General features: G+C 52.8%; 9 protein-coding genes and 1 pseudogene across 9 annotated transcripts, besides 31 other annotated features; 3 read left to right on the forward strand and 7 right to left on the reverse strand.

Annotated features, from left to right (window-relative positions):
- Positions 1-1,100: part of a sequence feature (areas not merged during assembly with more than two copies in the genome that could not be assigned to a particular haplotype) that runs on past the window's edge.
- Tc00.1047053508163.210 lies at positions 911-3,295 on the reverse strand (annotated as a pseudogene).
- Positions 1,101-1,940: a sequence feature (heterozygous, Esmeraldo-like haplotype).
- Positions 1,941-3,997: a sequence feature (areas not merged during assembly with more than two copies in the genome that could not be assigned to a particular haplotype).
- Positions 3,998-4,900: a sequence feature (heterozygous, non-Esmeraldo-like haplotype).
- On the reverse strand, positions 4,688-5,767 carry Tc00.1047053508163.230 (mucin-associated surface protein (MASP), putative; the record flags this gene model as incomplete). The annotated part of the gene is made up of 1 exon (XM_816343.1): positions 4,688-5,767. The coding sequence occupies one exon, from the start codon at positions 5,765-5,767 to the stop codon at positions 4,688-4,690; it is 1,080 nt and encodes a 359-aa protein (XP_821436.1).
- Positions 4,901-7,284: a sequence feature (areas not merged during assembly with more than two copies in the genome that could not be assigned to a particular haplotype).
- On the reverse strand, positions 6,482-7,333 carry Tc00.1047053508163.234 (trans-sialidase, putative; the record flags this gene model as incomplete). The annotated part of the gene is made up of 1 exon (XM_816355.1): positions 6,482-7,333. One exon carries the CDS (start codon positions 7,331-7,333, stop codon positions 6,482-6,484), a length of 852 nt encoding a protein of 283 aa, XP_821448.1.
- Positions 7,285-8,244: a sequence feature (heterozygous, Esmeraldo-like haplotype).
- Positions 7,383-7,605: a mobile genetic element.
- Positions 7,383-7,815: a mobile genetic element.
- Positions 7,640-7,821: a mobile genetic element.
- Positions 8,245-11,111: a sequence feature (areas not merged during assembly with more than two copies in the genome that could not be assigned to a particular haplotype).
- Positions 8,690-9,355, reverse strand: Tc00.1047053508163.240 (uncharacterized protein; the record flags this gene model as incomplete). The annotated part of the gene is made up of 1 exon (XM_816344.1): positions 8,690-9,355. One exon carries the CDS (start codon positions 9,353-9,355, stop codon positions 8,690-8,692), a length of 666 nt encoding a protein of 221 aa, XP_821437.1.
- Positions 10,425-10,449: a sequence feature (AT_rich).
- Positions 11,112-11,695: a sequence feature (areas merged during assembly that could not be assigned to a particular haplotype. This can correspond to areas where the two haplotypes were merged or to regions with more than two copies in the genome that were merged during assembly.).
- Positions 11,193-11,326: a sequence feature (A-rich).
- Positions 11,417-14,290, reverse strand: Tc00.1047053508163.250 (trans-sialidase, putative; the record flags this gene model as incomplete). The annotated part of the gene is made up of 1 exon (XM_816345.1): positions 11,417-14,290. One exon carries the CDS (start codon positions 14,288-14,290, stop codon positions 11,417-11,419), a length of 2,874 nt encoding a protein of 957 aa, XP_821438.1.
- Positions 11,696-12,432: a sequence feature (heterozygous, non-Esmeraldo-like haplotype).
- Positions 12,433-12,647: a sequence feature (haploid, Esmeraldo-like haplotype).
- Positions 12,648-13,953: a sequence feature (areas not merged during assembly with more than two copies in the genome that could not be assigned to a particular haplotype).
- Positions 13,954-14,864: a sequence feature (haploid, Esmeraldo-like haplotype).
- Positions 14,865-15,163: a sequence feature (areas not merged during assembly with more than two copies in the genome that could not be assigned to a particular haplotype).
- Positions 15,164-15,787: a sequence feature (areas merged during assembly that could not be assigned to a particular haplotype. This can correspond to areas where the two haplotypes were merged or to regions with more than two copies in the genome that were merged during assembly.).
- Positions 15,563-17,029, reverse strand: Tc00.1047053508163.270 (mucin-associated surface protein (MASP), putative; the record flags this gene model as incomplete). The annotated part of the gene is made up of 1 exon (XM_816346.1): positions 15,563-17,029. The coding sequence occupies one exon, from the start codon at positions 17,027-17,029 to the stop codon at positions 15,563-15,565; it is 1,467 nt and encodes a 488-aa protein (XP_821439.1).
- Positions 15,788-15,829: a sequence feature (areas not merged during assembly with more than two copies in the genome that could not be assigned to a particular haplotype).
- Positions 15,830-17,206: a sequence feature (heterozygous, Esmeraldo-like haplotype).
- Positions 16,708-16,736: a microsatellite.
- Positions 17,207-17,989: a sequence feature (areas merged during assembly that could not be assigned to a particular haplotype. This can correspond to areas where the two haplotypes were merged or to regions with more than two copies in the genome that were merged during assembly.).
- Positions 17,554-18,177, reverse strand: Tc00.1047053508163.280 (mucin TcMUCII, putative; the record flags this gene model as incomplete). Its single annotated transcript, XM_816347.1, has 1 exon — positions 17,554-18,177. One exon carries the CDS (start codon positions 18,175-18,177, stop codon positions 17,554-17,556), a length of 624 nt encoding a protein of 207 aa, XP_821440.1.
- Positions 17,666-17,774: a microsatellite.
- Positions 17,990-18,104: a sequence feature (areas merged during assembly that could not be assigned to a particular haplotype. This can correspond to areas where the two haplotypes were merged or to regions with more than two copies in the genome that were merged during assembly.).
- Positions 18,105-18,644: a sequence feature (heterozygous, Esmeraldo-like haplotype).
- Positions 18,645-18,807: a sequence feature (haploid, Esmeraldo-like haplotype).
- Positions 18,808-23,480: a sequence feature (areas not merged during assembly with more than two copies in the genome that could not be assigned to a particular haplotype).
- Positions 21,253-21,675, forward strand: Tc00.1047053508163.300 (uncharacterized protein; the record flags this gene model as incomplete). The annotated part of the gene is made up of 1 exon (XM_816348.1): positions 21,253-21,675. One exon carries the CDS (start codon positions 21,253-21,255, stop codon positions 21,673-21,675), a length of 423 nt encoding a protein of 140 aa, XP_821441.1.
- Positions 21,598-21,635: a microsatellite.
- Positions 23,168-23,791, forward strand: Tc00.1047053508163.310 (mucin TcMUCII, putative; the record flags this gene model as incomplete). The annotated part of the gene is made up of 1 exon (XM_816349.1): positions 23,168-23,791. One exon carries the CDS (start codon positions 23,168-23,170, stop codon positions 23,789-23,791), a length of 624 nt encoding a protein of 207 aa, XP_821442.1.
- Positions 23,481-26,110: part of a sequence feature (heterozygous, Esmeraldo-like haplotype) that runs on past the window's edge.
- Positions 24,234-25,550, forward strand: Tc00.1047053508163.320 (mucin-associated surface protein (MASP), putative; the record flags this gene model as incomplete). The annotated part of the gene is made up of 1 exon (XM_816350.1): positions 24,234-25,550. The coding sequence occupies one exon, from the start codon at positions 24,234-24,236 to the stop codon at positions 25,548-25,550; it is 1,317 nt and encodes a 438-aa protein (XP_821443.1).
- Positions 24,623-24,649: a microsatellite.

The raw sequence follows: 26,110 nt of genomic DNA on the forward strand, positions 1-26,110 counted from the left end.
AGCACAATACGACCGTGTGTTTGTGTATACATATTGCCCTCAACAATAAAAAGAGGTCAATAAAGGACTTTACTGTCCCACCAGCCCACACAACATCCTCCACATTTCATGCGGTATCCGGCCTGTTCTTCCAATCATCGTTTCGTGCAGTCCATGGGACGCACAGCCGCAGGGCCGGCACCGCGTGTGGGCAACAAAACAACAGAACAAAGAGGGGGAAACACTTCGCTCATTACAGTGTGCGGAAGACAGCCATTAAGTAGGGAATTCACTGAGGATGCACAGTGGTCCGTCGGCAATACGTCTGGCACAGCTCTCCGCCCTCCATCACCGCACGGTATTAGCAGCACACTCCCGTCCACAGAAAAGAAAAACACGGCGGCAGAGTGTGGCTGTGTATGTGGCGCTGCGGGTGTCTGCCCGCCCTGGCCGCAAAGAAAACAAAACAAGAGGGAAAGAAATGTGTGCTCCGCCCCACAGGCCCTCGTCGCACGCCCACACGTCACGGCTCCCTCAGCGCGCCGTTCGTCGCGGCCCCTCCTCATGCGTGCAGCAGGCGAGGCGCACAGGGCCGTCGTCATGCGCGTGTCGGTGGGCGTGCGAGTGGAGCAGTTGGGCGGGAAACACACGGCACCCCTCACAGGAAGAGCGCGGCAAGAAACAATTAAAGAGGGAAAAGTAGAAAAGAAAAAAAAAACGTCCATAGTGATTGCCTCCCCCCAAAAGCAAAAAGGATGAGGGAGTGAGAGATGAAAAAAACAAAGGAAAAAGAAATGTAAAAAACTTAACGCACATAAAGCAAAAAGTGAAAGTTAATAAATAAAAGTTATTTGAGAAGAGAAATTCATTGCCAGGTGTGTGTGTCGGTGCTGGGGAGATCGCAAGTGTCCCACGCGGCAGCCAGTCACTCCTCACAGAGCCGCAAACCCCCACAGTCCTAACAGCAGAACCAGCGATGGCAGCAGTCCGCTCTCACGCACGGTGCCAGCGTCGCTGTTGCTTCTCCAGCGGCATGGGAGTTCGAAGCCGCCGTCTTCTCCACACTTCCCTGCGATGTATTCGCCGGCGCTTCTTGTGTAGTGGCAGATTCCCGCACCATCGTATTTTTTTGTGTTTCACTCTTTTGTGGAGACTGCTGCGAGGTCGTTTGCACCACTGGAACTTCAGAAGGTACCGTTGCAGGAGGCGTCGTCTTTTGATTTCTCGCCTCGGATAGAGAAACAGCTTCAGTTGGCTGCGGATCTCCCGGTGGTGACACAATATCTTTCGATGGTGAATCGGCATCCTCTTCCACCTCGGCATTCCCACCTGAAAAAGTCAGCGGGCGGTTGTACAGCAGGACGTTCGTCACGGTCACAGACACGTCTTCTTTGCTCCCTGCACTGCTTCCATCCCCTCCAATGTAGAAGTGGGAGATCCCTTTCGAATCCGTATTATCCAAGCTACGTTGCACATCCCCACACACACGCTTACCATCGACGTACGCAAAGCCCTGGTTGCCGTTCCGTAACACAATGGCCACTTGGTACTGTGCCCGTGTCTCCCAAGTACTTTTTAGCTTCTTGATCTTGCCGTCACTGCAAAGCACCCACCACTTCTTTTCACTGTCATATGACAACTCCATAAGTTTGTCTTTACCCTCCAGATGCACACCCATCAATGGAATGGAGTTATCTTCCTTCGGCTCACCGTCGATGGACACCGTCACCACAAGAGTGAAGTTGTAGTTCGCAAAGTGGTACAGCTGATTCTCCCCCTGCTTGCCAACAGGCCACTCCGCCCCTGCGCCACGCCCCGTGAACGTCACGCCACTTTGTGCCTGCTCCACCCCATCATTCTTATTTACTGTGGCGTTCACCCCGAGGTACTCGTCCCTCCATGTGTTCTCAGAGAAGTTGCCGGACAAAAAGCCAACCAGCCCATCCGTGATCTTAACATCAGTACTGCAGGCAGTTTCACTTGAGGTAACCTTCTGAGCAAGTAAAGTGGTGCACAGCTGAGAGACACTTTCGTCCACTTTCTTCCACGTCTTCAGCACCTCCTTCACCCGCTCCAGCTGCTTATTCAGAGGCACAGAGACCATACCGAGTGATGCCTCGTCCTCATCACCGCTCTCCTCCTCGTACAGTGCAATCAAGTCATCCTTCTTATCTTTACTTTCAGCACTTTTGTACAACAGGGAGCTGGCGGCAGCGTCCTCTTCCTCCCCGGATACCGGCCCAATATCAACAATGTGCGTATTGTCCGTCAGCCAAAGATGGAGTACGCCCTTTTCTTTTTCCTCTTTCTCAGCTTTCTTGGCATACACCGGCAGGGTGACGAGCATCACTTTTTTATTATCATCTCCAACATTCGCTGTGATGAACCCGCTCCCAACGATTTTCACCTTTTCACCCTTTTTTTTGCCCACACGCGCGAGAGTGTCCCGAGTGCCTCCGTCCACGACTCCCCCTTGTCACCGGACTCGTACACCCTGCGGCGGCCACCATCACACGCAGTCATCATCATGAGTTTATCCTTCCACTCCACGACGGAGGGATCACCGCAGCCACCGGCAGACATCCCATTCGACAGTGTCCAACTCTTATTATCCGAAGAGTACTTGAGCAGCGAAATGGTGTTTCTTCCTCCAACTGCGTTATTCGACTTCATGCCTTCCATAGGGAACACAAGCGCATCGTCTCCTGTGTGAACACCCAATCCACCGCTGCCAGTCAGCCGCGTCAAAGATTCGTGTTGTTTGAGGAAAGCTTTCAGTGTGACACCCTTGGTTTCTTTCCAGTCAATTTTTTTGCTTTCTTTATCACTGACTTGCCCCTTTCACCAGCAGAAGTCCCAAAGGAGCCACGTCAGCCTCATCCTGATCATCAGCGGCAGCAGGGTTCGAGCTGTAAGTCCCAGCCATCATGTAAATATCATTTTCCTTCACAACTATTGTTGGCCGGCTCACGTCCACTTTATTCCCTCCAGAACCTTCTTTCTCCAAAAATAGTGTCTTCGTTTTGGCATCTTTCAGAGCTTCCTTCTTTTCAACATCCTCCGTTTCCGTAAGAAGTTGGGATGCAATGCCAGTAACGATGATGTCTTCACTGTTCTTCTTGCACTGCGCCTCGGCAACAACAAATATATCATTCCCCACTTTCAAAAGGCCGGGAACGCCCAAAGATTTCACAGTTTCACCCTCAGTGATGACTTTCCATTCAAACTTTGGTTGAGATGACTGCACCTCCTGTGCCGCAGCACACCATCACGAGGAGGAACAGCACCGCCGAATAAAAGAGAGGCCGGGACATGTTGGGCCTCGGCGGCTCACTCTCTCTTCCTTCCCTCCTCCTTCCGCTGGATCCGGTCACGCAGCGACGGTTGTGTGTGCGGGGTGCCATGACTGCGGCAACACGTAAGAGCATATAAATATGTGTGTGTGGGCGGTGTGTGTGCTGTTGTTGGTCCTTTCAGAGACGTCAAATTTCACAGTGGCGTTTAGCGCTTGTTTTCCTTCTTCGTGTGTGATTGAGAGAGAAATAAAGAAACATGCCAAGAAAAGAGGATGAAACAGTGAGCACCGCCACCCATCCACAGTGAGTGGCACCATCATCATCCGCACCGCAGTCACCCCCAACAACAACAACTCACGCACACAGATATACGGAACAGGAGATGAAAAAACAGTGCACCGGGAGCACACAGCGACTGTCACCGCCAGCAGCAGCAGGAGCCACGGCGTGTGTGACGTTATTCGCCACACTTCAGTAGACACTGAACAACGCCCACGCAAAAAACACAACCAGCGGGATGCAAAAGAATACAGTCGCCCTTCGCAGCACCCATGCGCTGCCGCCAGTCGTATTATTGTTGTCTCTTCCAACGCATCCGCTTCTCCGACACAGGCGCACATCACCCAGCACGGGCGGAGAAACCCCCGTTGGCGAATTCACAGCGAGAAAGGCACTTCGGCACGTGCAGCAGCTGGGCAGGAATCAATCCGCACTCGCTCAAGGCACCCTCAACAACACTCACTTGTTGCAGGCCGCCAACATCACACCCGCAGCACGTCGGAAAGGCAATTCACGAGTTCCCATCTGCACTCCTCCTGAGGGCCGCAGCAGCCAGAGCCTTGTGCGTGTGTGCGGCATAGCATGTCTGTGTGGGCTTGTGTGTTTGTCAGTGCCCATAATCGCAGAGTGACTGTGCAGCACAAGAAAGTCCAAAGAAAGCAACGGCAGAAATGAGCGGATAGCACACACGCAATTTACACATATCATCACACACAAACACACACGCAGCCCGCGGAATGGGTGCTCTCAACCACAAAACAATGAAAAACAAAACAAAAAGCCGAAGCGTGGGACGACCAGCGCACACTCTCTCATTGCTCCCGTAAAGCAAAACACACACACAGGGAGAGGGAGAGAGAGAGGTCGCCCACTCAATGCAATAAAAACAAAACAAAAAAACAGTTACGGTGCTCCGCCCATGCAGCCAGGCAGGACGGCAGCGGTGCGTGTGGTGCAAAAGAGAGCACCAACGGGCCTGCATGGGTGTGCATGCATATATACAATGGGCACATTATGTGTGTGCCTCGTGGGGTGAGGTGAGGGCGAGAGTCCATGCAAGGGGACACACACACAGAGAGTGAGTGAAAGACGAGTGTGCGTGCGGGCGGTGCACGGCTCTCTCTCCCTCACTCTCATGCGGCCACCACCGCAGCAGCAGCCGCACACGCAACAACAAGAAGAAGAAGAAGCAAAAGAGGGGAGGTGGTGTGGGAGACAGCGGTGCTGCCGTCACTGTCGCCAACCTTTTCATTATCTCCAGTTTGGAGTTTTTCTGTCGCGGCGGCAGCCGGTGTTCGAGCATTCTCAGTTGTCTTCGTCCCTGTGGAGTGCTGCTCCTCAAAAGGGGAAGGTTCTTCGCTTGTAGATGGCTCAGCTTCTTGTTCTTCACTGCCAGTTGATGTACTCTGCGCCGTAACTTCTACAAAGGCAGGATATTCTTTATTTTCCTTCGGTAGTTCGGTTAGGTTCGTGGATGTATCCGTGCTTTCGCTTTCATTCGTCTTTTTTTTCGGAGTTAAAATTTCATTTTGGGTTTTGTTCTCCGGCGGTACTGTTTTTGGCACTGTCGTTTGAACCTGTTCACTGTTTTCTGATTTTGTACCTGAATCCTTTAATGAGTTTCCTTTTATGGGGGCCTTTGGATCCTCGTTTCCAATATCTTGTGCTCCCAATGAGGGCTGACCTTCTCCACCCGTATTGTTCTCGCCAACACCTTTACCCTCTTCTGAAGCAGGAGTGTGTGGCTGCGGCGCTGATGGGGGTAGCGGTTGTGACTGTTGCAGTAGTGGCTGCGCTTTCTGTGGCAAATCCACTTGCGCTTGTGACGGCTGCGTTACTTCCTGTTCTTTATTTTGTAATTTCGGCTTTGTTTTTTCTTGATCTGGACCATCTTCCACAGGTTCTTCTAATTGCTCTGAAGGGTTCCCATCTTCTTCATCCTCCACTCCAGGAACAACAACCAGTTGATCAGTGTTAACTTCTTTTCCTTCCAAAGATTTTCCTGCAGGTGTTTCTGTTGATTGATTAGCCTTGGGCAAAACTTTTTTTAGATCTGAGCTGTCTTGTCCTGACGCTGAAGCTCCAGTAGTCTCCACCGCACCTTTACCACCGGCAGGAGATCCCGCCTCCTCCTTACACCTACCGCCGGCACCGCACCACAGCACGCAGAGGGCACACCCCAGCAGCACACGGCCAGCCATCATCATCGCCATCACTCCTGTCACTTGCGTGTAGCCTTCAGCACAAAATAACTCCCCGTCAACGTAGAGCAAAGGGTGAGAGACAAGTCACACAGCCACGCACAGCCAAAGTAACAAACGGCAGCAGCCGCAGCACAACATGGGGCAGTTGGAATCGGTGCGGTTGCAGAACACGCACACAAACACACAGCCCCGCAGCAATGAATCAGCAAGAAAAATAAACACAAGGCAATTAAAAAAAACACGAGTAAAAAACAGCAATTTTTTAAAAAGGTGAAAATACAAGAGACAAACAGATGCACAGAATGGCTCCAGTGTGCATGCACCAGCTCACACAGAAATGCTTCCACGCAAACAGTTGTGAGTGTGTCGTGCATATGAGTGTGTCTGGGATGCGTGCCAAGTGACAGATACGGAAGCAACAACATGGAGCACACAGCAGGGCAGCCAAAATAAATGAAGCAAAACACACAATCATTATTTTCTATTACTTATTACGCAATAAAACAAAAGAAGCGCAATGCATCCCGTGGCTGATTGCTAGAACTTATAGCCCGCATACACTTCTTCAGCCCACTATCCCGTACGCAAGCGCAGCAAGAACAAGCAGTGGCAGGGTATGCAGACGGGTGTCATGGAAGCAGGCGTCAGTTCCCACACTGTTCTCCAGCGCGTTCTTTGTGGGCGCAGAGGAAAGGGGAGCCGGCATGCTTGCCGCCGTAGAATTTACTTCACCGGAAGCAGTGTCGGTGGTGTTGGTGGCGGTGTCCTCTTCGGCGCCTCCCGCTGCACCCCCGTCCTCGCCGGTCTGGGACAACTGAGTCGGTGGAGCAGCCAAAGTGTCTCTTCCTGCAGCTCCACTGGAGGGTCATGGGAGGAGTGGCCGCCGCCTTCTGTGAGCTCCGGGTCTGGTATAGATTCGGGTGCAGCAGAAGTAGAATGTGCAGCGCCTTGAAGTTCACCAGAGGGAGCGGAATCCGACGCTTGCGAGGCCGCAGCAGAAGGATCCGTCGTGGCCGCAGCGCCAGCAGCAGAATTAGCACCAGCGCCGCCCGGAGTTGCAGGTGGAGGAGGAGGAGGGGCACCAGTCGCAACCTCAACGACAGCAGGAGAAGATTCGGAATTTGTTGTGGAGGTGCCACCGGGAGCCTTTTGTTCTTGAGAGCCCAGAGGTTCTGCTTCCAAAGGCTCGGACGGAACACTTACAACGGTGGCCGCTTTCGGCTCCACGTTACTCTCCCACCAACTCTTCACCGCGCTTGGAGTGGGCGCATCGACGTTGATCGTGAAGACACCATCATTCAGAACTCCTTTGCTGCGCCTCTCAGCAGATTCGGACGCACATTTTCCGTCGCCCATGCCGCAAATCATCTGTCCCACACCACTATCTTCAACCGTGCAGTTGTACCACAATGACTTCCCAGGGAGTTGCCAACGCACGAGTTTATCCTTACCCGCACACTCTGCATTCACCTGAAGCAACTGCGGCTCCTCCTCATCCCCCGCGGCAAACACGCACGAGCAGCAGCACAGCAGTGCCAGCGCCAACACTACACAAAACACACGGCAAATCGTCATAGAAACTATCGTTGTTGAATAACGTGGATTCGAGCTGCAATAGAATAAGAATAATCTTCCGGGCAGCTGGCCGGATCCTGAAATAATCTATGGAACCAAACAAGTTAGGAAAAAAGGTTCGTTATTTAATTGCTTCAATGTTTTCTTTTCATTCAATATATATAGAATTCTGTGGACCACTAGCATGGCCCTTTGTCCTCAGTTGGGATCTGAAATATTATTACTTACGAAGTGGCAAACTTTGAGGTCCTCCAACCACAAGACCCCGCCGCGTGGTGGGCATCAAAAGGGGGTGGGTGGGATGGCAAAATAAAAACAAATATTATCTGGCCTCTATCGGCTCCCTGCCCCTACAAAGTCGCGTTCTTGCCAAAAGATTCATACGGTTGAAAGCATCATAAAGAATGCCTTCATTTATCAGGATGTACATTCATTAATTAAGTTAGCCAGCACTCCCACGATCATTCTTTTCAAAAGCTCCTAGAAAAAAAGTAGGGAGCGACAGCAGTTACACCACGTACAGCCACCGCATTGTAATAAATGGCAGCAGCCAGAGGAAGCGCACACCAAAAAAGATAGACGGAATCATCACAACTGCAAAACTCGCACACCTCCACACAAACCAAAACTTAAAAAGGCGGAAAAAACAAAACAAAAAAGAAAAATGATGGGAGTCCAACAAAACTCCCAAAACTTTTAAAAACATAAATGGGGCAGCACTCTTATTTCTTATGCTAAGCAGCATAAGGCAACCGTGTTTCTCTTTATACATATTGCCTTCACCAAGAAGAGAAATAAAATTAAAAAAGATCGTCCTGTTCCATATGGCCACACAACATCCTTCACATTCCATGCGGCATCCGGCCTGTTCCTCCAATCCTCCTTTCGTGCAGTCCGTGGGACGCACAGCAATGAGGCCGGCACCGCGTGCGGGCAACAAAACAACAGAACAAAAAGGAAACACGTCACACATGACAGTGTGCAGCAACCAAACATTAAATAAATAAAGGGTACTTGTCATTCCAGGGAAACAACAAAACCAAAAAAAAGCAATTAAAAATTAACACGCAGGGAACGCGGCACATGCTCTCCGTGAGGAGTCGCAATTCCACACTCTTCGGCTCAGAAGACCGCCACAACTCCACACAATCCCAGAAGAAGCAGAAACTCACAATAAACGCACACACGCACAATGCCGTCAACAGTTAACTCTCGCAGTGTCAATTTCGCTTCGTAGAGCAGGGCAAAGCAGTCGTCGGGACTCACGCCGTTTCCGGAATACTGCGCGGTGAATTCTCGTAATTGTGGTTTTCGTGTCCAGAGGCATTGCGTTGAGTCAATCCACCCGCATCACCCTCAGCAACAAATCCACTGCCCGCGACGCCATTTTCTGAAGAAAGGAGATTTGTGCCGAGTGGCGTTGCGCTCACTCACCTCGTACGTGCTATCCGCAGCAACGTGTTCCCTGCCGCCATAAGTGACAGAAATGATCCCGGATGCATTCGATGCCACTAATATTCTCGGACCGTTGGCAAAGGAAGGCCTCTTCTTGGATGCATTCGGGACCATCATTTCGCTCGGATTGCTGGCAAACTCAGGCTTTTTCTTAGGCGTGTTGGTCGCCGTGTTGGATGCGGGACTCGGATCGACGGTGTTGGGTCCGTCAGCCGCCGCAGACTCTCGCCAATCCTCGTTCTGACGTGACGGCTCAGCATTCACTTGCGGAGCAGTTGTCCCACCAGATTTTGTGTCATCCTTCCCTTCACGGGGTGGCGGTGAGTGACAGATGCCCATCCGGCCAGCATCGCCGCTCCGTGCAGACGGATGGATGGCTCCATCGGGAGAAAATTGACGCCACCACAATTCATAAGGGACGGCGTATTTATGTGTCGTCACATTCATCGTGAAGGCAACGGTGACCCCTTCCTCTTTCGTTGCACAGTTGGCAGCACAGTTGCTACATGTATGCACCGCATTGGCCACATGGCACACAGCACCCAGCTCACCATCTCTGCTATGCATGCGCACATCAAAGCCACTGAAAGCGTAATTCTCATACTGAGCCTCAGCACTGGCAGCAGAACACTTCTTCCACGCCCACAGACACACACATACACACGCGATAGCTCAGGCTGCCGTCAATCGGAGCACACGACACATCCACCGGCACAACCACCGCATCCGCATCACCAGATACATGTCCAGGAATCCCAGCAGCAGCACAAGAGCGCAAGGACTAACACGGCGCACACCACACGGAGCCGCACCGTCACCATCGTCATCATCGCAGTCATCATCACCCGTAGTGGAGTCGCTGGAGTCAGTGAGCTGATCCGTGAGCCAGAAGGAAAAGGAATGGAACAGGAGGGAGAGGGACGGAGCACAGCGGATACGGCGAGAGAGAGCAGACAACATTAGGAGAGGGCAGCAGGCCCAGCCGCACAGTTTGCACACCACGAGACGGCATCCACGCAAGGAAGGCACACAACGCCAGCAGCTACCCACCATGCAGGAGGAGAAGACATCCACCACCATCTCCCCCAGCTCATTCCCGCAGCCCCAGAGAAATGGCAAAAACACCACGGTCACCACACAACGCACACGCGCAAGCAAACCCTCATCCATCCATGACGCGCCACCAAAATTTCCAGCCATCCCGCCCTCAATGGGACACGGAGCCCAACTCAACGCAGTCACACACGGTGCATCACACCCGCAGGAAAAGAGACTCGGGCTGCGCACTCCCTCTCCTCCTTCCTTCGCCTCATGGCCACGGAAGAAGACAACAGCCGCCACACGCAACTGCCAGCATGCACTGCAAAAGGAGCATTCAAACCCACTGCAATGTGCATCGTGTGTGTGTGTGGTTGTGTGTGCCTGCGGAAACACAAAGCAAAGAAGTAGAAAAGAGGGAGCAGAGTATGTGGAGAGACGCACAACAAAAACTGTACAGCAGAGACGCATGGCGGAAACAACAACAAGAAGACCGCTCAAACTCATGACTCCACAGCAGCCCAAGCAGTGGCAGTTCACACAAGATTTATTTAAAACAAAAAAACGTCCCCCTCGTCTTATACAAACCCCATCACACAAAATAATTATAAATAAAAAAAAATCGTCCATTACTGTTCCATACAAATTTAGAAATCGCCTAACTGCCGTGTGGCCACACCAAACCGTCTGTATATATTTTGCCCGGAAAAGAAAATTGAAAAGATGGTTGCGTGTGCTTCAACCGTCTGGCCCTCCATGTGTCCGCACATCGTTTATATTTCATGGGGTCATCTGCGTGTTGCTGCTCCCCTCAGCCCTCTCATCGGCGTGCGAGTGCGGCCCGCAGCGCACAGTCACTCGTGTGTGTGGGGACTGAGAGAAGCACGCAGACATGACGGGAGTCGCGTCTCTCCATCGGAAGATTGAGCGCAGCAAAAGAAAAAAATCATCAGGAGGGAGAGAAATGCTGACGGGACTGCCAGCGCGTGAAATGAACACGAAAAGCAAAAAAAGAAAAACACGGCGGCAGGGTGTGGCTGTGTGTGTGTGTGGCGCTGCGGGTGTCTGCCCGCCCTGGCCGCAAAGAAACAAAACAAGAGGGAAAGAAATGTGTGCTCCGCCCCTCAGCGCGCCGTTCGTCGCGGCCCCTCCTCATGCGTGCAGCAGGCGAGGCGCACAGGGCCGTCGTCATGAGCGTGTCGGTGGGTGTGCGAGTGGAGCAGTTGGGCGGGAAACACACGGCACCCCTCACAGGAAGAGTGCAGCAAGAAACAATTTAAAAAAAGGAAGAGTAGAAATGAAGAAAAAAACGTCCATAGTGATTGCCTCCCCCCCAAAAGCAAAAAGGATGCGGGAATGAGAGATGAAAAAAACAAGAAAAAACAAAAACAGAAAAACATAAAAGAATTTGGTAAAAAAGCAAAACTAAAATTAAAACATTAAAAAAAAAATATTAAAAACGCAAAAAAAGGAAGTAAACAGGGAGAAAAGTAAATAAAAGTTATTTGGGAAGAGAAATTCATTGCCAGGTGTGTGTGTGTGTCGGTGGTGGGGAGGTCGCAAGTGTCCCACGCGGCAGCCAGCCACTCCTCACAGAGCCGCAAACCCCCACAGGCCCAACAGAACGAACAGCGATGGCAGCAGTCCGCTCTCACGCATACTGCCAGCGTCGCTGTTATGCCCCTGCGACACATTTCCGAGGCTGCTGCTGAGTGCCGTAGTATTTACTTCCCCGTCGTGTGGCTGGACCTCTTCCTCCTGCCCATTTGCTTCTTCCGTTGGCTCCCCATTCTCACCAGAGCTCGCGCCCGCCTCAGGATTCACTGTGGGTCCATCTTGCCCCTCGCCCTCAGTGGTGGGAGTATTTGCATCTGCTGTGTCAGAGATACCCACAGGAATTTGCGGTGATCCATCCCCTTGCACCGTATTTCGAGCTTCTGTCTCCACCGCTGTGTTACCATCATGCGAGGAAGCAGCATCCATCGTTTGAGTTCCATCGGGAGATGTTCCTGACGTCACCTGCACTACGGAGTCCTCTTCTGCTGAGGAAGTACTGACAGTGGACATCGCTGATTTGGATGCACCGCCACTGCCCGCACCTTTACTGCTCCCCATCGACTGTTCCTGTTCCGTCGGATGTGTTCCGGCAGTAGACGGAGTTTCGGTTTGCTGATCATTCGGGGTCACCGGAGGACTGGGAGGTACAACGGAATCAGAAGAAACTGTTGAATGCTCCGACGGCTTCTCTTCCTGAGGTAGAGTGGGGGCTTTATTCGGGTTGAGGGCGCCAATCTCTGCTTCATCCAACGGGCGGTTGTACAGCAGGACGTTCGTCACCGTCACAGACACGTCTTCTTGGCCTCCTGCGCCGTCTGTGCTGCCTCCAATGTAGAAGTGGGAGATTACTTTAGAATCCGTAGTTTCCAATGCACACGGCACATCACCCACACGCTCACCATCGACGTACGCGGAGAAATGGCTGCCGTTCCGTAGCAAAATTACCACGTGGTCTTTCTTCTTTGTCTCCGGATCCCAATCGCGGCTGTGCTCCTTGTTCTGTCCGCCACCGCACAGAAACCACCACTTCTTTTCCTTGTTGTACGACAGTCCCAAAAATAAAGAAGTCCCTGCACCAGCCATCTTCACACCCAACAAAGGAATATTACCCTCCTTTGTCGGCACCTCGTGAATTGACACCGTCGCCACAAGAGTGAAGTTGTGGTTCGCAAAGTGGTACAGCTGATTCTCCCCCTGACTGCCAACGGGCCACTCCGCCCACGCTCCCTGGAACGTCACGCCATCGGAAGCCTTTGTTGCCCCATCATTCTTATTTACTGTGGCGTTCACCCCGAGGTACTCGTCCCTCCATTTGTTCTCAGAGAAGTTGCCGGACAAAAAGCCAACCAGCCCATCCGTGATCTTAACATCAGCACTGCAGGCAGTTTCACTTGAGGTAACCTCCTGAGCAAGTAAAGTGGGGCACAGCTGAGAGACACGTTCGTCCACTTTCTTCCACGTCTTCAGCACCTCCTTCACCCGCTCCAGCTGCGCAGTCAGACGCACAGACAAAAGACTGTGTGATGCATCGTCACCGCCCTTCTTCTCATACAGTGCAATCAACTCATCCTTCTTATCTTTACTTTCAGCACTTTTGTACAACAGGGAGCTGGCGGTGACATCCTCCTCTTCCTTCCCGGATACCGGCCCAATATCAGCAATGTGCGTATTGTCCGTCAGCCAAAGATGGAGTACGCCCTTTTCTTTTTCCTCTTTCTCAGCTTTCTTGGCATACACCGGCAGAGTTACGAGCATCACGTCTCTCTCCTCAATCTTCGTTGTGATGAACCCGCTCCCAACGATTTCAACCTTTTCACCCTTTTTGTTGCCCCACACACGCGAGAGTGTTCCGAGTGCCTCCGTCCACGAATCCCCCTTGTCACCGGACTCGTACACTCTGCGGCGGCCATCATCACACGCAGTCATCATCATGAGTTTTCTGTCCTTCTCCCACTCCACGACGGAGGGAACACCGCAGCCACCGGCAGACATCCCCTTCGACAGCTTCCAACTCTTGGTATCCTTCGAGTATATGATCAGCGAAACAGTCTTTCCATCCTCTTCAGTGCCATCCTCCTTCTTCGTCCCTTCCAGCGGAAACACAAGCGTACCGTCCTCCATCTTAACACCCGATCCACCGCTGCCAACCAGTCGCTTCAGTGATCCTTGATTGCCATTATAATTCCACGGGATAATGTAAGTATCATTCCAATAAATTCTTTCGTTCTTTTCGTCTTCCTTTTTACTGACATTCCCTTTCACCAGCATGAGTCCCCAGTCAACTGCCTGACCAACAGCGGTAAGTGTCCAGCTGTAATTTCCAGCAAGCATGTAAATATCATTTCCCTTCACAACTGTTGTTGGTCGGCTCACATGTACATTCTTCACTTTTTGGGAAACAGCCTGATTCGCTATGCTGCAGACGCCTTTCTTATCGTCGGAAGAACATTCCTCCAGTACTTGTGTCTTCAATTTTGTTTTATCCAACTCCTCTTTTGTTTGTTCACCAGTCCACGCCAGGAGCTTCGATGCAATCCCAGTAAAACCGCCTTCACCCTTTTTCGTGTCCTGCGCCTCGGCAACGGCAAATACATCACTCCCCACTTTCAAAAGACTGGGAACACAGAGCGAGCTCACTGTTTCTTCTTCATCTTTCACGTCTCTCCAAACATAATATTTTCCCGACGAACCTCCCTGACTTGATTTACTGCCCCCGGCGGCAGCAGCTTCACCACTGCCGCAGAACATTAGAAGGAGGAACAGCACCGCGGAAGTAAACAAATGCAGGGACATGTTGGGCCTCTGCGGCTCACTCTCTCTTCCTTCCCTCCTCCTTCCGCTGGATCCGGTCACGCAGCGACGGTTGTGTGTGCGGGGTGCCATGACTGCGGCAACACGTAAGAGCATATAAATATGTGTGTGTGGGCGGTGTGTGTGCTGTTGGTCCTTTCAGTGCCTTCGAATTTCACAGTGGCGTTTGGCGCTTGTTTTCCTTCTTCGTGTGTAATTGAGAGAGAAATAGAAAGAGAACATACCAAGAAAAAAGGATGAAACAGTGAGCACAGCCACCCATCCACAGTGAGTGGCACCATCATCATCCGCACCGCAGTCACCCCCAACAACAACAACTCACGCACACAGATATACGGAACAGGAGATGAAAAAACAGTGCACCGGGAGCACACAGCGACTGTCACCGCCAGCAGCAGCAGGAGCCACGGCGTGTGTGACGTTATTCGCCACACTTCAGTAGACACTGAACAACGCCCACGCAAAAAACACAACCAGCGGGATGCAAAAGAATACAGTCGCCCTTCGCAGCACCCATGCGCTGCCGCCAGTCGTATTATTGTTGTCTCTTCCAACGCATCCGCTTCTCCGACACAGGCGCACATCACCCAGCACGGGCGGAGAAACCCCCGTTGGCGAATTCACAGCGAGAAAGGCACTTCGGCACGTGCAGCAGCTGGGCAGGAATCAATCCGCACTCGCTCAAGGCACCCTCAACAACACTCACTTGTTGCAGGCCGCCAACATCACACCCGCAGCACGTCGGAAAGGCAATTCACGAGTTCCCATCTGCACTCCTCCTGAGGGCCGCAGCAGCCAGAGCCTTGTGCGTGTGTGCGGCATAGCATGTCTGTGTGGGCTTGTGTGTTTGTCAGTGCCCATAATTGCAGAGTGATTGTGCAGCACAAGAAAGTCCAAAGAAAGCAACGGCAGAAATGAGCGGATAGCACACACGCAATTTACACATATCATCATACACAAACACACACGCAGCCCGCGGAATGGGTGCTCTCAACCTCAAAACAATGAAAAACAAAACAAAAAGCCGAAGCGTGGGACGACCAGCGCACACACTCTCATTGCTCCCGTAAAGCAAAACACACACAGAGAGAGAGAGGGAGGTCGCCCACTCAATGCAATGGAACCAAAACAGAAACAGTTACGGTGCTCCGCCCATGCAGCCAGGCAGGACGGCAGCGGTGCGTGTCGTGCAAAAGAGAGCACCAACGGGCCTGCATGGGTGTGCATGCATATATACAATGGGCACATTATGTGTGTGCTTCGTGGGATGAGGTGAGGGCGAGAGTCCATGCAAGGGGACACACACACACAGAGAGAGAGAAGGACGAGTGTGTGTGCGGGCGGTGCACGGCTCTCTCTCCCGCACTCTCACGCGGCCACCACCGCAACAGCAGCCGCACACGCAACAACAAGAAGAAGAAGCAAAAGAGGGGAGGTGGTGTGGGAGACCGCGGTGCTGCCGTCACTGTCGCCAACCTTAGATGTATTTACACTTTTGAGTCTTTCAGTCCCTGCAGTATCTGAAGGCTGAACATTCTCAGTAGTATTGTTTCCAATGAGTTTTTCCTCCTGAAGTGGAGGAATTCCATCCGTAGACGGCGTAGCTGCTCCTTCTTGACTGCCAGTTGATGTACTCTGCATTGTGGTGGCTGTGGATGCAGGATCTTCGTTACTTCTTTTAGGCGCCCCAGGTAAATTTTCGGATGCATCCATGTTCTCGCTCTCCGTCTCCTCTTTTATTGACGTTATTACTTTGTGCTGAAGCGTGGGTTCTGGTGCTGCTGCTGCTTGTGATGATTCCGGTGGAGCCCTTCCACTTTCTGGTAGGTTTGTACTTGGACCATCTGATGGTTCTTCTGTTCGGGAAGCTTCTAAATCCCCTTTTACCGCTATTTGTACTCCCAAAGAGCGTAAACCATCGGCACTCAACGTGGCGGCGCCGTTGTCATTTTGGTCCCCCGTTGGTGATGGAGCAGAACTGTTTTGTTGCGATCCGTCGTTGAGTGTTTCTGCTGCCTCTCCGTCGCCTAGCTGGGCGTGTTGACTCTCCTTTGCTTGTAGTGCCATATCTTCTTTCGAAGTTTTCCCAACTGTATTGGATGAAGTACTGATTGTAGGCCCTGTTTCACCACCAATGCTGGATGAAGAATCAACGCCAGAAGGAGAAGAAGACCCCGAAGTAAGAATGACACCAGGACCAGCAGAAACAGATGGTGCTTTTATTCCTCCTCCTCCCGCTGGTGTTGTTGTTTCGCGTGTCTCTGTTTCTTCCTCCTCATCCTCGGCTTTTTCTTCGTTCTTTGTCTCTTTCCCACGTTCTTTTTGGTGTTCTGAAGCTCCGTTTTTAGTCAACACAGGAGCGGCTGCAGGATTATGTGGCGTCCGTTCCTTTACTGTTGTTGCATCTGCTAATCCTTGTCCTGAAGTCACCGGTGTTTCATCTTTTTTTTCGGGCAGCAAATCCTCGTTATTCCTCGCCTGGTCATCATTCTCCGGGGTGGCATCCCCTTCTTCAGCAGCAACAGCAGCAGCGGCAGCGGCATACCGCTGATGTCTCCAATGACGACGGCCATCCACAACGGCACGCAAACCCTCCATTCCCTCACGCACACATTCCTCAACGGTGGACGCATTCGCCCTGCCTCCCGTCCTCCTGCTGACCTCCTCCGCGCATTCCCTCCGCAGCTGAGAGCGCCACTCCACAACCAAATACTCATCCACACCGGGCACTATTCCAATTTCAGGTTCCTCGGTCTCAGCAACTCCATCAATACCGCACCACAGCACGCAGAGGGCACACACCAACAGCACACGGCCAGTCATCATCATCGCCATCACTCCTGTCACTTGCGTGTAGCCTTCAGCACAAACTAACACCCCGTCAACGCAGAGTGAAAGCAAAAAGACAAGGCACAGCAAAAAACACCACCAGCAGCACGCGTTTCATGAGAAATATTGAACCAATGAAAGTGCAAAAAACGCACAGCGACCTGCAATAATTTAACAAGAAGAAAAACACACAAAGCAAGGAAGAAACAAAACAAAAGTAAACAAGCAGCAATAAAGTAAAATATTAAAAACACAAAAAAAACCTGCGCCCAAATGGCTCCAGTGCGCTTACACCTATCCTCAACAGTGTGGCCACTTAAACAGTCGTGTGCGTGTCATGCATATGAGTGTGACTGAGACGCGTTCAACATGACGGATGTGGGCAGCAACGCGGAGCACACAGCAGGGCAGCGGAAGCAAACAAAGCAAAAAACAATCATCATAATTACTCTTACTTTATACATCGGACCACAGTAGACGTACACATGTCCCCGTGGCTAAGTGCTGGCACGCACAGCCCACGCTCCCTTTCAGCCCACAGCGGTGCACGCCAGCGCGGATGCGGCGAGCAGCAGCGGGGCACACACCCACGCAGAGCTGCTGAGGCTGCCGTCGATTTCACGAAGACGTGACGGTGCGCGGGTGGTCGTCGACGTTGGTGCCTCTGGCGCGGCGGTCTTTGTCGTTGTTGTGGTAGTCGTAGTTGGCGCATTTGTGGTTGTGGTCGTCGTTGTCTTCGTATTTGTTATCGGGAGGTTAGCCTCTTCATTAGGTCTTAACAATCCCGGAATCTGCTCTGTTTTTTTTACCACCGACTTACTGGAATTCTCCGTTGAACCTCTCGATTTGGTGTCCACACTTTCTGACTCTGTCTGTTCAGTCGCGCTTTCTCCATTTTCTGTACTGGACGACACACCTGATTTTCCTTCCTTAACGGCCTTAACTGGTGGAGATAACGCATCGGCAATTCTCGGAACCGGGTTTGTATGAGCATTCGAATGTGAAGAATCGGCTGTAAGACCTGGCTCCTGAGATAATTTGGGCAATCGACTAGTGTCATCTTGTCCCGCGTCAGCAGTTACTGTCACGCACACGGAAGGGCAGCAGCACAGGGCGAGCACCAACAGGGCGCACAGCAGACGGCACGTCATCATCGTGAGTGTGGTCGTTCAGTGGTGTGGAGCTGATCTGCACAGTGAGGGATATGGAGAGCATCAGGGGAGACGAGAGGTGCGGCAGACACACACGGAAGGCACACCACATGAGGAGAGGGCAGCAGCCAGGCATGCACCGTACGCCGCACACCACGCACGACACACACTCCAATCCACGGCAACAGACACACACACACAAACACGCAGTCCTGCCACAACACCAACACACAGATGGAAGAGGGAGAAGCAAAAAGGAGCGGCACACAAGGCTCCACCGCATGCACATACGGCGAGAGCGGTCCGTCGTGTCTGCACCCCTCACGGAGGGTGCGCACACACACAAGAGGAGGTGCAGCGCACACAGCAACACAAAAGCAAAGTAACAATAAAAATAAGAGATCCCCGCACACCACGTGGATTGTTGGTCCACGGGAAGTGCAGCCAATATTCATCACAAAAATAATTCGTTTCTGCTTTTTCGTTGCGTGTTGTGAAAACAATTACTGAGTACCGCAAGGGCCGTCCGTACCAAAGTGGCAATTATTCCGTCGCATACGGGCGGTCGTGCATGCTGGGCATTCCCAAACAGTCGCAGTCCTTACTCTCAACAACGAAGGCATTCCCACAGTCGATGAAGCGAAGTATCCCGTGGTTCGTCGTGGGATCAGCAGCCCGTGGCGTCTGTGATGAAGCGGTGGCGGAAGGGCTATGGTTGTCATTGGAGCTTGCAGATGTGCTTTGTCCGTTTTTTTCCCGTTGATACGCTCGGCATTTTCGGTGGCGACCTGCGCGCGAGGCGCCTGTTAAAAAGACGCTGGCGCCATTGCAGCATCCTCGTGCAAGGACTTCTTCAACTATCGGAACGTCAGGCTGAGTACGTCGGGCATGTGCTTCCATATTGTGGACGGGCGAGTGCGCTCAGCCGCAGATTGGGCAGGAGGACGTCAATCCGCCGCTTGCTGGTCGGCAAGGAGTGGCGGTGTTCACGTCGGGAAGATGTTCCGGCGGAGGCAGGCCGGTCACCGCAGTGAGGGAAGGATGGCACCACCGACATACAAAGGGAGTTACTTGTGATCGGCAGGGCACGCACAGGCCTGTCGAAGAGTGGGCAGGAGTCGCATCGCGCCTGTACGGAGTGCCGCAACTCGGGGCACGATGTCGGGGCGGACGCCAGGAAGAGAGTCCTCGCCAAACCGAAAAGCGCCTGGCGTGCGGTGTGCGCGTCTTCCTTTTCCTCCTGGACATCCTTCCGGTATAACCTCTTGACGGCAGCAAGGAAGTCCACGTGCCAGGCATTGGCGCAGTCCTGCGGGAGGGATCGTGCCATGACGGAATCAGCGTCCGCTGTCACGTTGCGTGGGATTCCGCAGTGCCATGAGGAAAATGTGGAGCCAACTGCGCGACCTCGATCCGCCAGTGAAGGCGGCACGGCGCAAATTCCCTCGCTGACGTCGTCGTGCACCGCCAGCGGGCCAAGGCGGAGCGCCTCCACCGCCGAGAGGGCTTCTGGCGGCAGGAACTCTTGTGGGCGATTGGGATGCTGCTGCCAGGCGGGGAAATAAAGAAATGTCCGTGGCCGTGCTTGGTGAAAAGACACTCCGCTCGGCAGGAGCATGCAAGGCTGCCAGCAGCTGTGCGGTGGAGACCCCGCAGGGAGGTCGGCCGTCCGGGGAGTCAAATGGCAGCGCAGCGGATCCAGACGCATGCTCAGCGAGAGACGGGCCGTCCGTTCAGCGGCCTGCGTCATATGGTCCCAGGGAGGCGCAGGCCGTTTCAACGGCCGATCGTCTGACGCCGTCCAGGGCGTCATGGGCACGCCGTGTCTGGAAGACGCACGCCTCGTTGCAGCGCACAGCGTCCCAGGCGGCAATTCGCTGCTCAGCATGAGGGGCGCGAATGTGGTCCGGGGAGACCCCCATTTGGCTGCAAACGCGTCGCGGTTCCTTGGGGACGGCATCCCTCGGCAGCGGAATGCTCGTCGCCGCCTTCCCATGCATCGACGGAGGCATGGCACTGTCTGCATTTCGGTCTGGCTAAAGAACTATTGTTTTATTCTCATTGTGATAGTGAGGCGCGCGCGTCTCAGAGCGCAGGACGCGTTGCAGACGCACAGCGTCGTTTGGAACAAACGATTGGCGTCCGTCACCGCAAAGGCGACAACAAATGCCCCGGATGACAGCGGGAGCACATCGAGCTTATTTGTCTTGCAAATCGAGCTTATTTGTCAGGGCGCTTGTATTCAATCTTTTGCAGCTCTTGGGGCTATTGTGAGAGAAGGTGGGAGGTTGAGGGCATTTGGACTGAATACTTTTGAGTGGCTGCGTTCCGCTGACTTGTGGCCAGTCGTTGAACTCTTTTGGGGTTTGGCAGCTCGTCTCTTTTGTTTACTTCCCACTGCAGCACGTGGATAACACTGTTCCGACGAAAATTTGTTTGACCGCGTGTGAGCTGCTGCCGTGCGTGGTGCATGGACTATGTGATTGTGTGGGGAGGTGTATGGAGTGACGAATACTTCTGTTCGGCGTGTCGCGGTGTGTCCGAATGATTTTCGGATGACATGTGAAGGGTGTTTTTTGTGATTTGTGTGTCTTCTCTGGTGGAGCCGACATGTGTGCGGGGATTGTGGCGTTGCTGGCTGGCAGTTCCACTTCACTTTTCGGCATTCCTGGATGTGCTGAGGAATGACGGCTGGCGACCAGCGTGTTGGTGCTGCCGGTGGGAATAAGTGCATCGGGAATAGACCACTTTCTCTTTTCCGTGCTGGAGCCGATGAACTGGCACGAGGGCACCGGCTGCAGGCTGCCTGCCAGCACGTGTGAGCAGCGGATCCATGCACACACAGACGCTCATCGCAAGAGATTGTGCGATCACAGTGGCCTTTTGTGGCGTGCTTTTATGGACGTCAGCAATCGAGGAATGTGTGAAGCAAACGGCTGACTGCACACGAGGAAAATAAGTGCGTGCACTGTGCCGTGTTTCAGCGTCGATGGCAGAGCGACAGGAAGCCCGTGCTGGCAACTGAGATCCTTGCGTCGCGAGGGATGTCGGTGTTGATTTTGGGTCGTCGAGGGTGAAATGATTTTGCTGCTGCCCGTGTGTGTGGCCAGTCCGGCAGAGGGCGAACACAACAGGGAGGGATGCAGGCGCTGCGTGTGTGTGTGTGTGCAGGTGCCATGCAACAACGTCACAACAAACATGCTGCGACTCGGTGACCCTCACATCGTTGTGGTCATCACGAACAGCCCAGGCACGGCCCGCATCGATGCACTTAGTGGACGGAGTGAGGCATTTTTTGAGGCGCAGCAGGGAACAGGATGTGTTGACGCAGCCACGACGTGCATGGAGTGTCACGATGGCACAGTCAGCTGTGACTGGTGGAGTATTTACTTCTCGGAGGCAACAGAGAGAGAGGAAGAGAGAGCTGCTCCTGCTGCTGCTGCTGCTGGTGTCGTTGCTGCCTTTTGTGGCCTCCCATGCCGATTATTGTCTGTCCGCTGATCATGGGTGGCATGCCTCCACTAGTGACGTCGTCTGCAGGCATTTCACAGCATCAGTGAAACACACATCACGTCGCATGCCTTGGCTGTGGATATGGTGTCGTGCATGCAGCCGGCATTATCTTGCCCGACTCCTTTTCACTGCTTTGCGGCAAGTAGATGCGTCGCCGCCCGAGTCATTCACTGCAGCTCCGTGTGTTGTACTGCCAGCACAATACTCTCTTGTTGTCTGACGCCTGGCTGACAGTCAAGCACCACTGCGTTGGGACAAGCAGGGATGTGGACTGCCGCTCACGGTATTGGGCACCGCTGTTTGGATGCGGCGGCCACACGAGCGGATGTATTGTGGCACAATGAAATGCGTGAAGTGCGCGGAATCACAGCGGCTGCAGTAATATCAGCGGTGTGGCACCACGGAGTATGTGAGAGGGAGTGATGCATGATGAACCACAGTGGGCGGCATGCGAGGGAAGTGCACCGCGACAGAGCGTCATCCCGCCCTCAGCCTGCAGGGGAATGTACACCCAGAAGAATATATGGACGAGACACCACCAAACACACATGCCCTTCCATGCACCAATAAATAGGAGCGAAGGTGCGTTCTGGTGTGTGGGAGTCCATTCACATATTTTCATTTCCACCGCAATAAACGGTGAGAAATCAGGTGCCACAGCAACGAAAGGAAACATCTACTGCAACAATTTACCAGCAAAAGGCAGGAACATCACAAACCGAATTATTGGCCGCACCAACACAAGAAACATTCACAAGAGGAAAAAACATAATTGTGCACCCTGCAGAAATCCCCAACACACGATGCAGGCATGAAGATTTGCCCTCTGCAAAAACAATAACAACATATACAGACATCTTCCACCCTCCAAAAAAAAAAAAAACACAAATAAATGATTGGTTGCATTATTCCATTCCTTGCGCTTATATTTGCGTGTGCGGCTTCTGCTGCGGTGGTGGCCGTGCTTGCATGAAGTGGTGTGCGCTGAATATGAACGAGGGCCAAACACAACCGAATTATTTTTGTGATGAATTCCTTCTGCACTTCCCGTGGACCAACAATCCACGTGGTGTGAGGGGATCTCTCCTTTTTATTATTGTTACTTTGCTTTTGTGTTGCTGTGTGCGCTGCACCTCTTCTTGTGTGTGTGCGCACCCTCCGTGAGGGGTGCAGACACGACGGACCGCTCTCGCCGTATGTGCATGCGGTGGAGCCTTGTGTGCCGCTCCTTTTTGCTTCTCCCTCTTCCATCTGTGTGTTGGTGTTGTGGCAGGACTGCGTGTGTGTGTGTGTGTCTGTTGCCGTGGATTGGAGTGTGTGTCGTGCGTGGTGTGCGGCGTACGGTGCATGCCTGGCTGCCGCCCTCTCCTCATGTGGTGTGCCCTCTGTGTGTGTTTGCCGCACCTCTCTTCTCCCCTGTTGCTCTCCATTTCCCTCACTGTGCAGATCAGCTCCACACCACTGAACGACCACACTCACGATGATGACGAATTGCCGTCTGCTGTGCGCCCTGTTGGTGCTCGTCCTGTGCTGCTGCCCGTCCGTGTGCGTGAAAGCTAATGGTGTCGACGAACAGGTGGCTCCCGATATGCCAAAGGTACCAGGGGCACAGCTGCCAGTTAAAAAAGAAGTGGAACAAAGCAAAAGAGTAGAGAAAACAGTTATTGCGAATGGTACGGAAAACGCGCAAGGTATGGTATCCGGTGGGTCGTCCAACAATCAAGTTGCATCAGGTGTGTCCGGTCAGTCAAAGCTACAAACTCCTGACGTTCCGCTACAGCCACCGACTGCAACAACCGTTACGTCAGGGGCAAAAAGTGGGCCGATTCAGTCTGAGAAAGAACAGGAAAAGGAGATGACTGCATCAGCAACCACGACGACCACAACCACAAAGGCACCAACTACGACTACCAAAACAACGACAACGACCGCCGCGCCAGAGGCACCAACGTCGACGTCCAGCAATGCAGAGGCACCAACCACGACGACCACCCGCGCACCGTCACGTCTCCGTGAAATCGACGGCAGCCTCAGCAGCTCTGCGTGTGTGTGTGCCCCGCTGCTGCTCGCCGTATCCGCGCTGGCGTGCACCGCTGTGGGCTAAAAGGGTGCATGGGCTGTGCGGGCCAGCACTCATCTACGGGGACATGTGTACGTCTACTGTGGTCCGATGTATAAAGTAAGAGCAATTATGATGATTTTTTTTGTTTTGTTTGCTTCCGCTGCCCTGCTGTGTGCTCCGCGTCGCTTCCCACATCCGCCACGTTGAACGCGTCCCAGACACACTCATATGCGCGCGCAGCGGAGCTTCGGGTGTGTTTTTTCTTTTCTTTTAACTTCTGGTTTTTAGTTCGGTGCGCAGGTTCTGGAATCGTAGTGATTTCACGTGCCTAGTAGTGTGTGCGCTGCTGCTGCTGGGGTGCTGCCAGTTGTTACTTTGCGGTGATTGTTGCGTTGCTGTGTGAATTGTCTCTTACCCTTTGCTTTTTCTCTCTATTGACGGGGTGTTATTCTGTGCTGAAGGCTACACGCAAGTGACAGGAGTGATGGCGATGATGATGACTGGCTGTGTGCTGCTGGTGTGTGCCCTCTGCGTGCTGTGGTGCGGTGCCGGCGCTGTGTATGCGAGGGGTACTCCCAACAACGCACAGGGTGGCTCCATGGCGTCGGGCGGGTTGGGTGCGAAAACGTCGTATTTGGTGAGGGGTTGCAATAAAACCGTGCTCACGCGGCCATTGCGATCAGCGTTCTTCATTAATGCGATACAAGCCGAAGCGAAGGACGTAAAAGATATTTCTGAGGAAAGGGATAATTTGAACTTAGATTCAATTCCACAACCTCCGGCACTGCCACCAGCGCCAGAAACACCACCACCTCCTGATGCCAGTGATTCTGATGGTATTGGTCGCAGTGAACTTGGTGCTGACAGTCAAACTGGTGGTGGCGGTGGTGGCGGTGGTGGCTCAAGTGGAATTTCTAACGGAGGTGAAGATTCCACTTTGAAGGTTCCTGTTCCCGATGATAAATCTTCGTCCCCTATTCCCAGTGCGGGTGATGGTTTGAAGAACACCGGCGATAGTTCAGTCACTCAGAAGAATAATTCTTCAGGAACAGATGAACCGTCAAAAAAAACGCTTAATGTGCCCGCACTGCCCACGGTGCAGACTCCGGAGGCGTTAGACACCGACCAAAATAAAAACACTCCTAATACACAAGGAGAAATAAGTGTTGAAGCTCGTGGTAAGGGTGCAAGTGGAGGCGACGCAGGGGAGAATGACGTAAATAGCAAAGACTCCTCCAGCGTGTCGACCGCCAATAGCAAACCCACAGGAAAAACAACACCGTCAGTACCATCAACGGGAGAAACTCCAACAATAACAGCAACACCGAAAGACTCAAAGAATCCAACAGGGAAAAATGACAATACGGCAGCGTCAGGAACCGAAACGGACTCTGAAGCAACTAAAACGTCTTCGAAGGATGATGCGGCAGAGCAATACAGTCAAGAGAGAGACAAAGCAGATTTGGTAAAGAGTGCAAATACCGGCCATCCAGCATATACAGCAGCCTCATCCATCCCTACATATGGCAATGGTGATGCCCAGGGAACAGTGAATGAGAATGGTGACGATCCTGAACGGCATGATTCCAAAAGAACCCACGACGAACTCGAAGCTGATAATACCAACGTCGCTCCTACAGCCAGTGAAGCAGCACCAGAAGCAGTCAACAGCACTGAAAAAAATGATACGGCGCCAACTGGCGACAGTGACGGCAGCACCGCGATCTCCCACACCACCTCCCCTCATTTGCTGCTTCTTGTTGTTGCGTGTGCGGCTGCGGCTGCGGTGGTGGCCGCGTGAGAGTGAGAGAGAGAGAGCTGTGCACCGCCCGCACACACACTCGCCCTTTTCTCACTCTCTCTGTGTGTGTGTCCCCTTGCATGGACTCTCGCCCTCACCTCACCCCACGAAGCACACACATAATGTGCCCATTGTATATATGCTTGCACACCCATGCAGGCCCGTTGGTGCTCTCTTTTGCACGACACGCACCGCTGCCGTCCTGCCTGGCTGCATGGGCGGAGCACCGTAACTGTTTCTGTTTTGGTTCCATTGCATTGAGTGGGCGACCTCTCTCTCTCTCTCTCTGTGTGTGTGTGTTTTGCTTTACGGGAGCAATGAGAGTGTGTGCGCTGGTCGTCCCACGCTTCGGCTTCTTGTTTTGTTTTTCATTGTTTTGTGGTTGAGAGCACCCATTCCGCTGGCGGCGTGTATCTGTGATGATATGTGTAATTTGCGTGTGTGCTATCTGCCTCTCTTTGCCGTTGCTTTTTTCTGACTCTCTTGTGGCGCACAGCTGCTTCGCGAGTATAGGCGCTGACAAACACTCATATACACACAGACAAGCCAAGTTGCACACG

The sequence above is a fragment of the Trypanosoma cruzi genome, genomic scaffold, assembly GCF_000209065.1.
Source record: "Trypanosoma cruzi strain CL Brener 1047053516699 genomic scaffold, whole genome shotgun sequence".
In the NCBI taxonomy this organism is placed as follows: Eukaryota; Euglenozoa; class Kinetoplastea; order Trypanosomatida; family Trypanosomatidae; genus Trypanosoma; species Trypanosoma cruzi.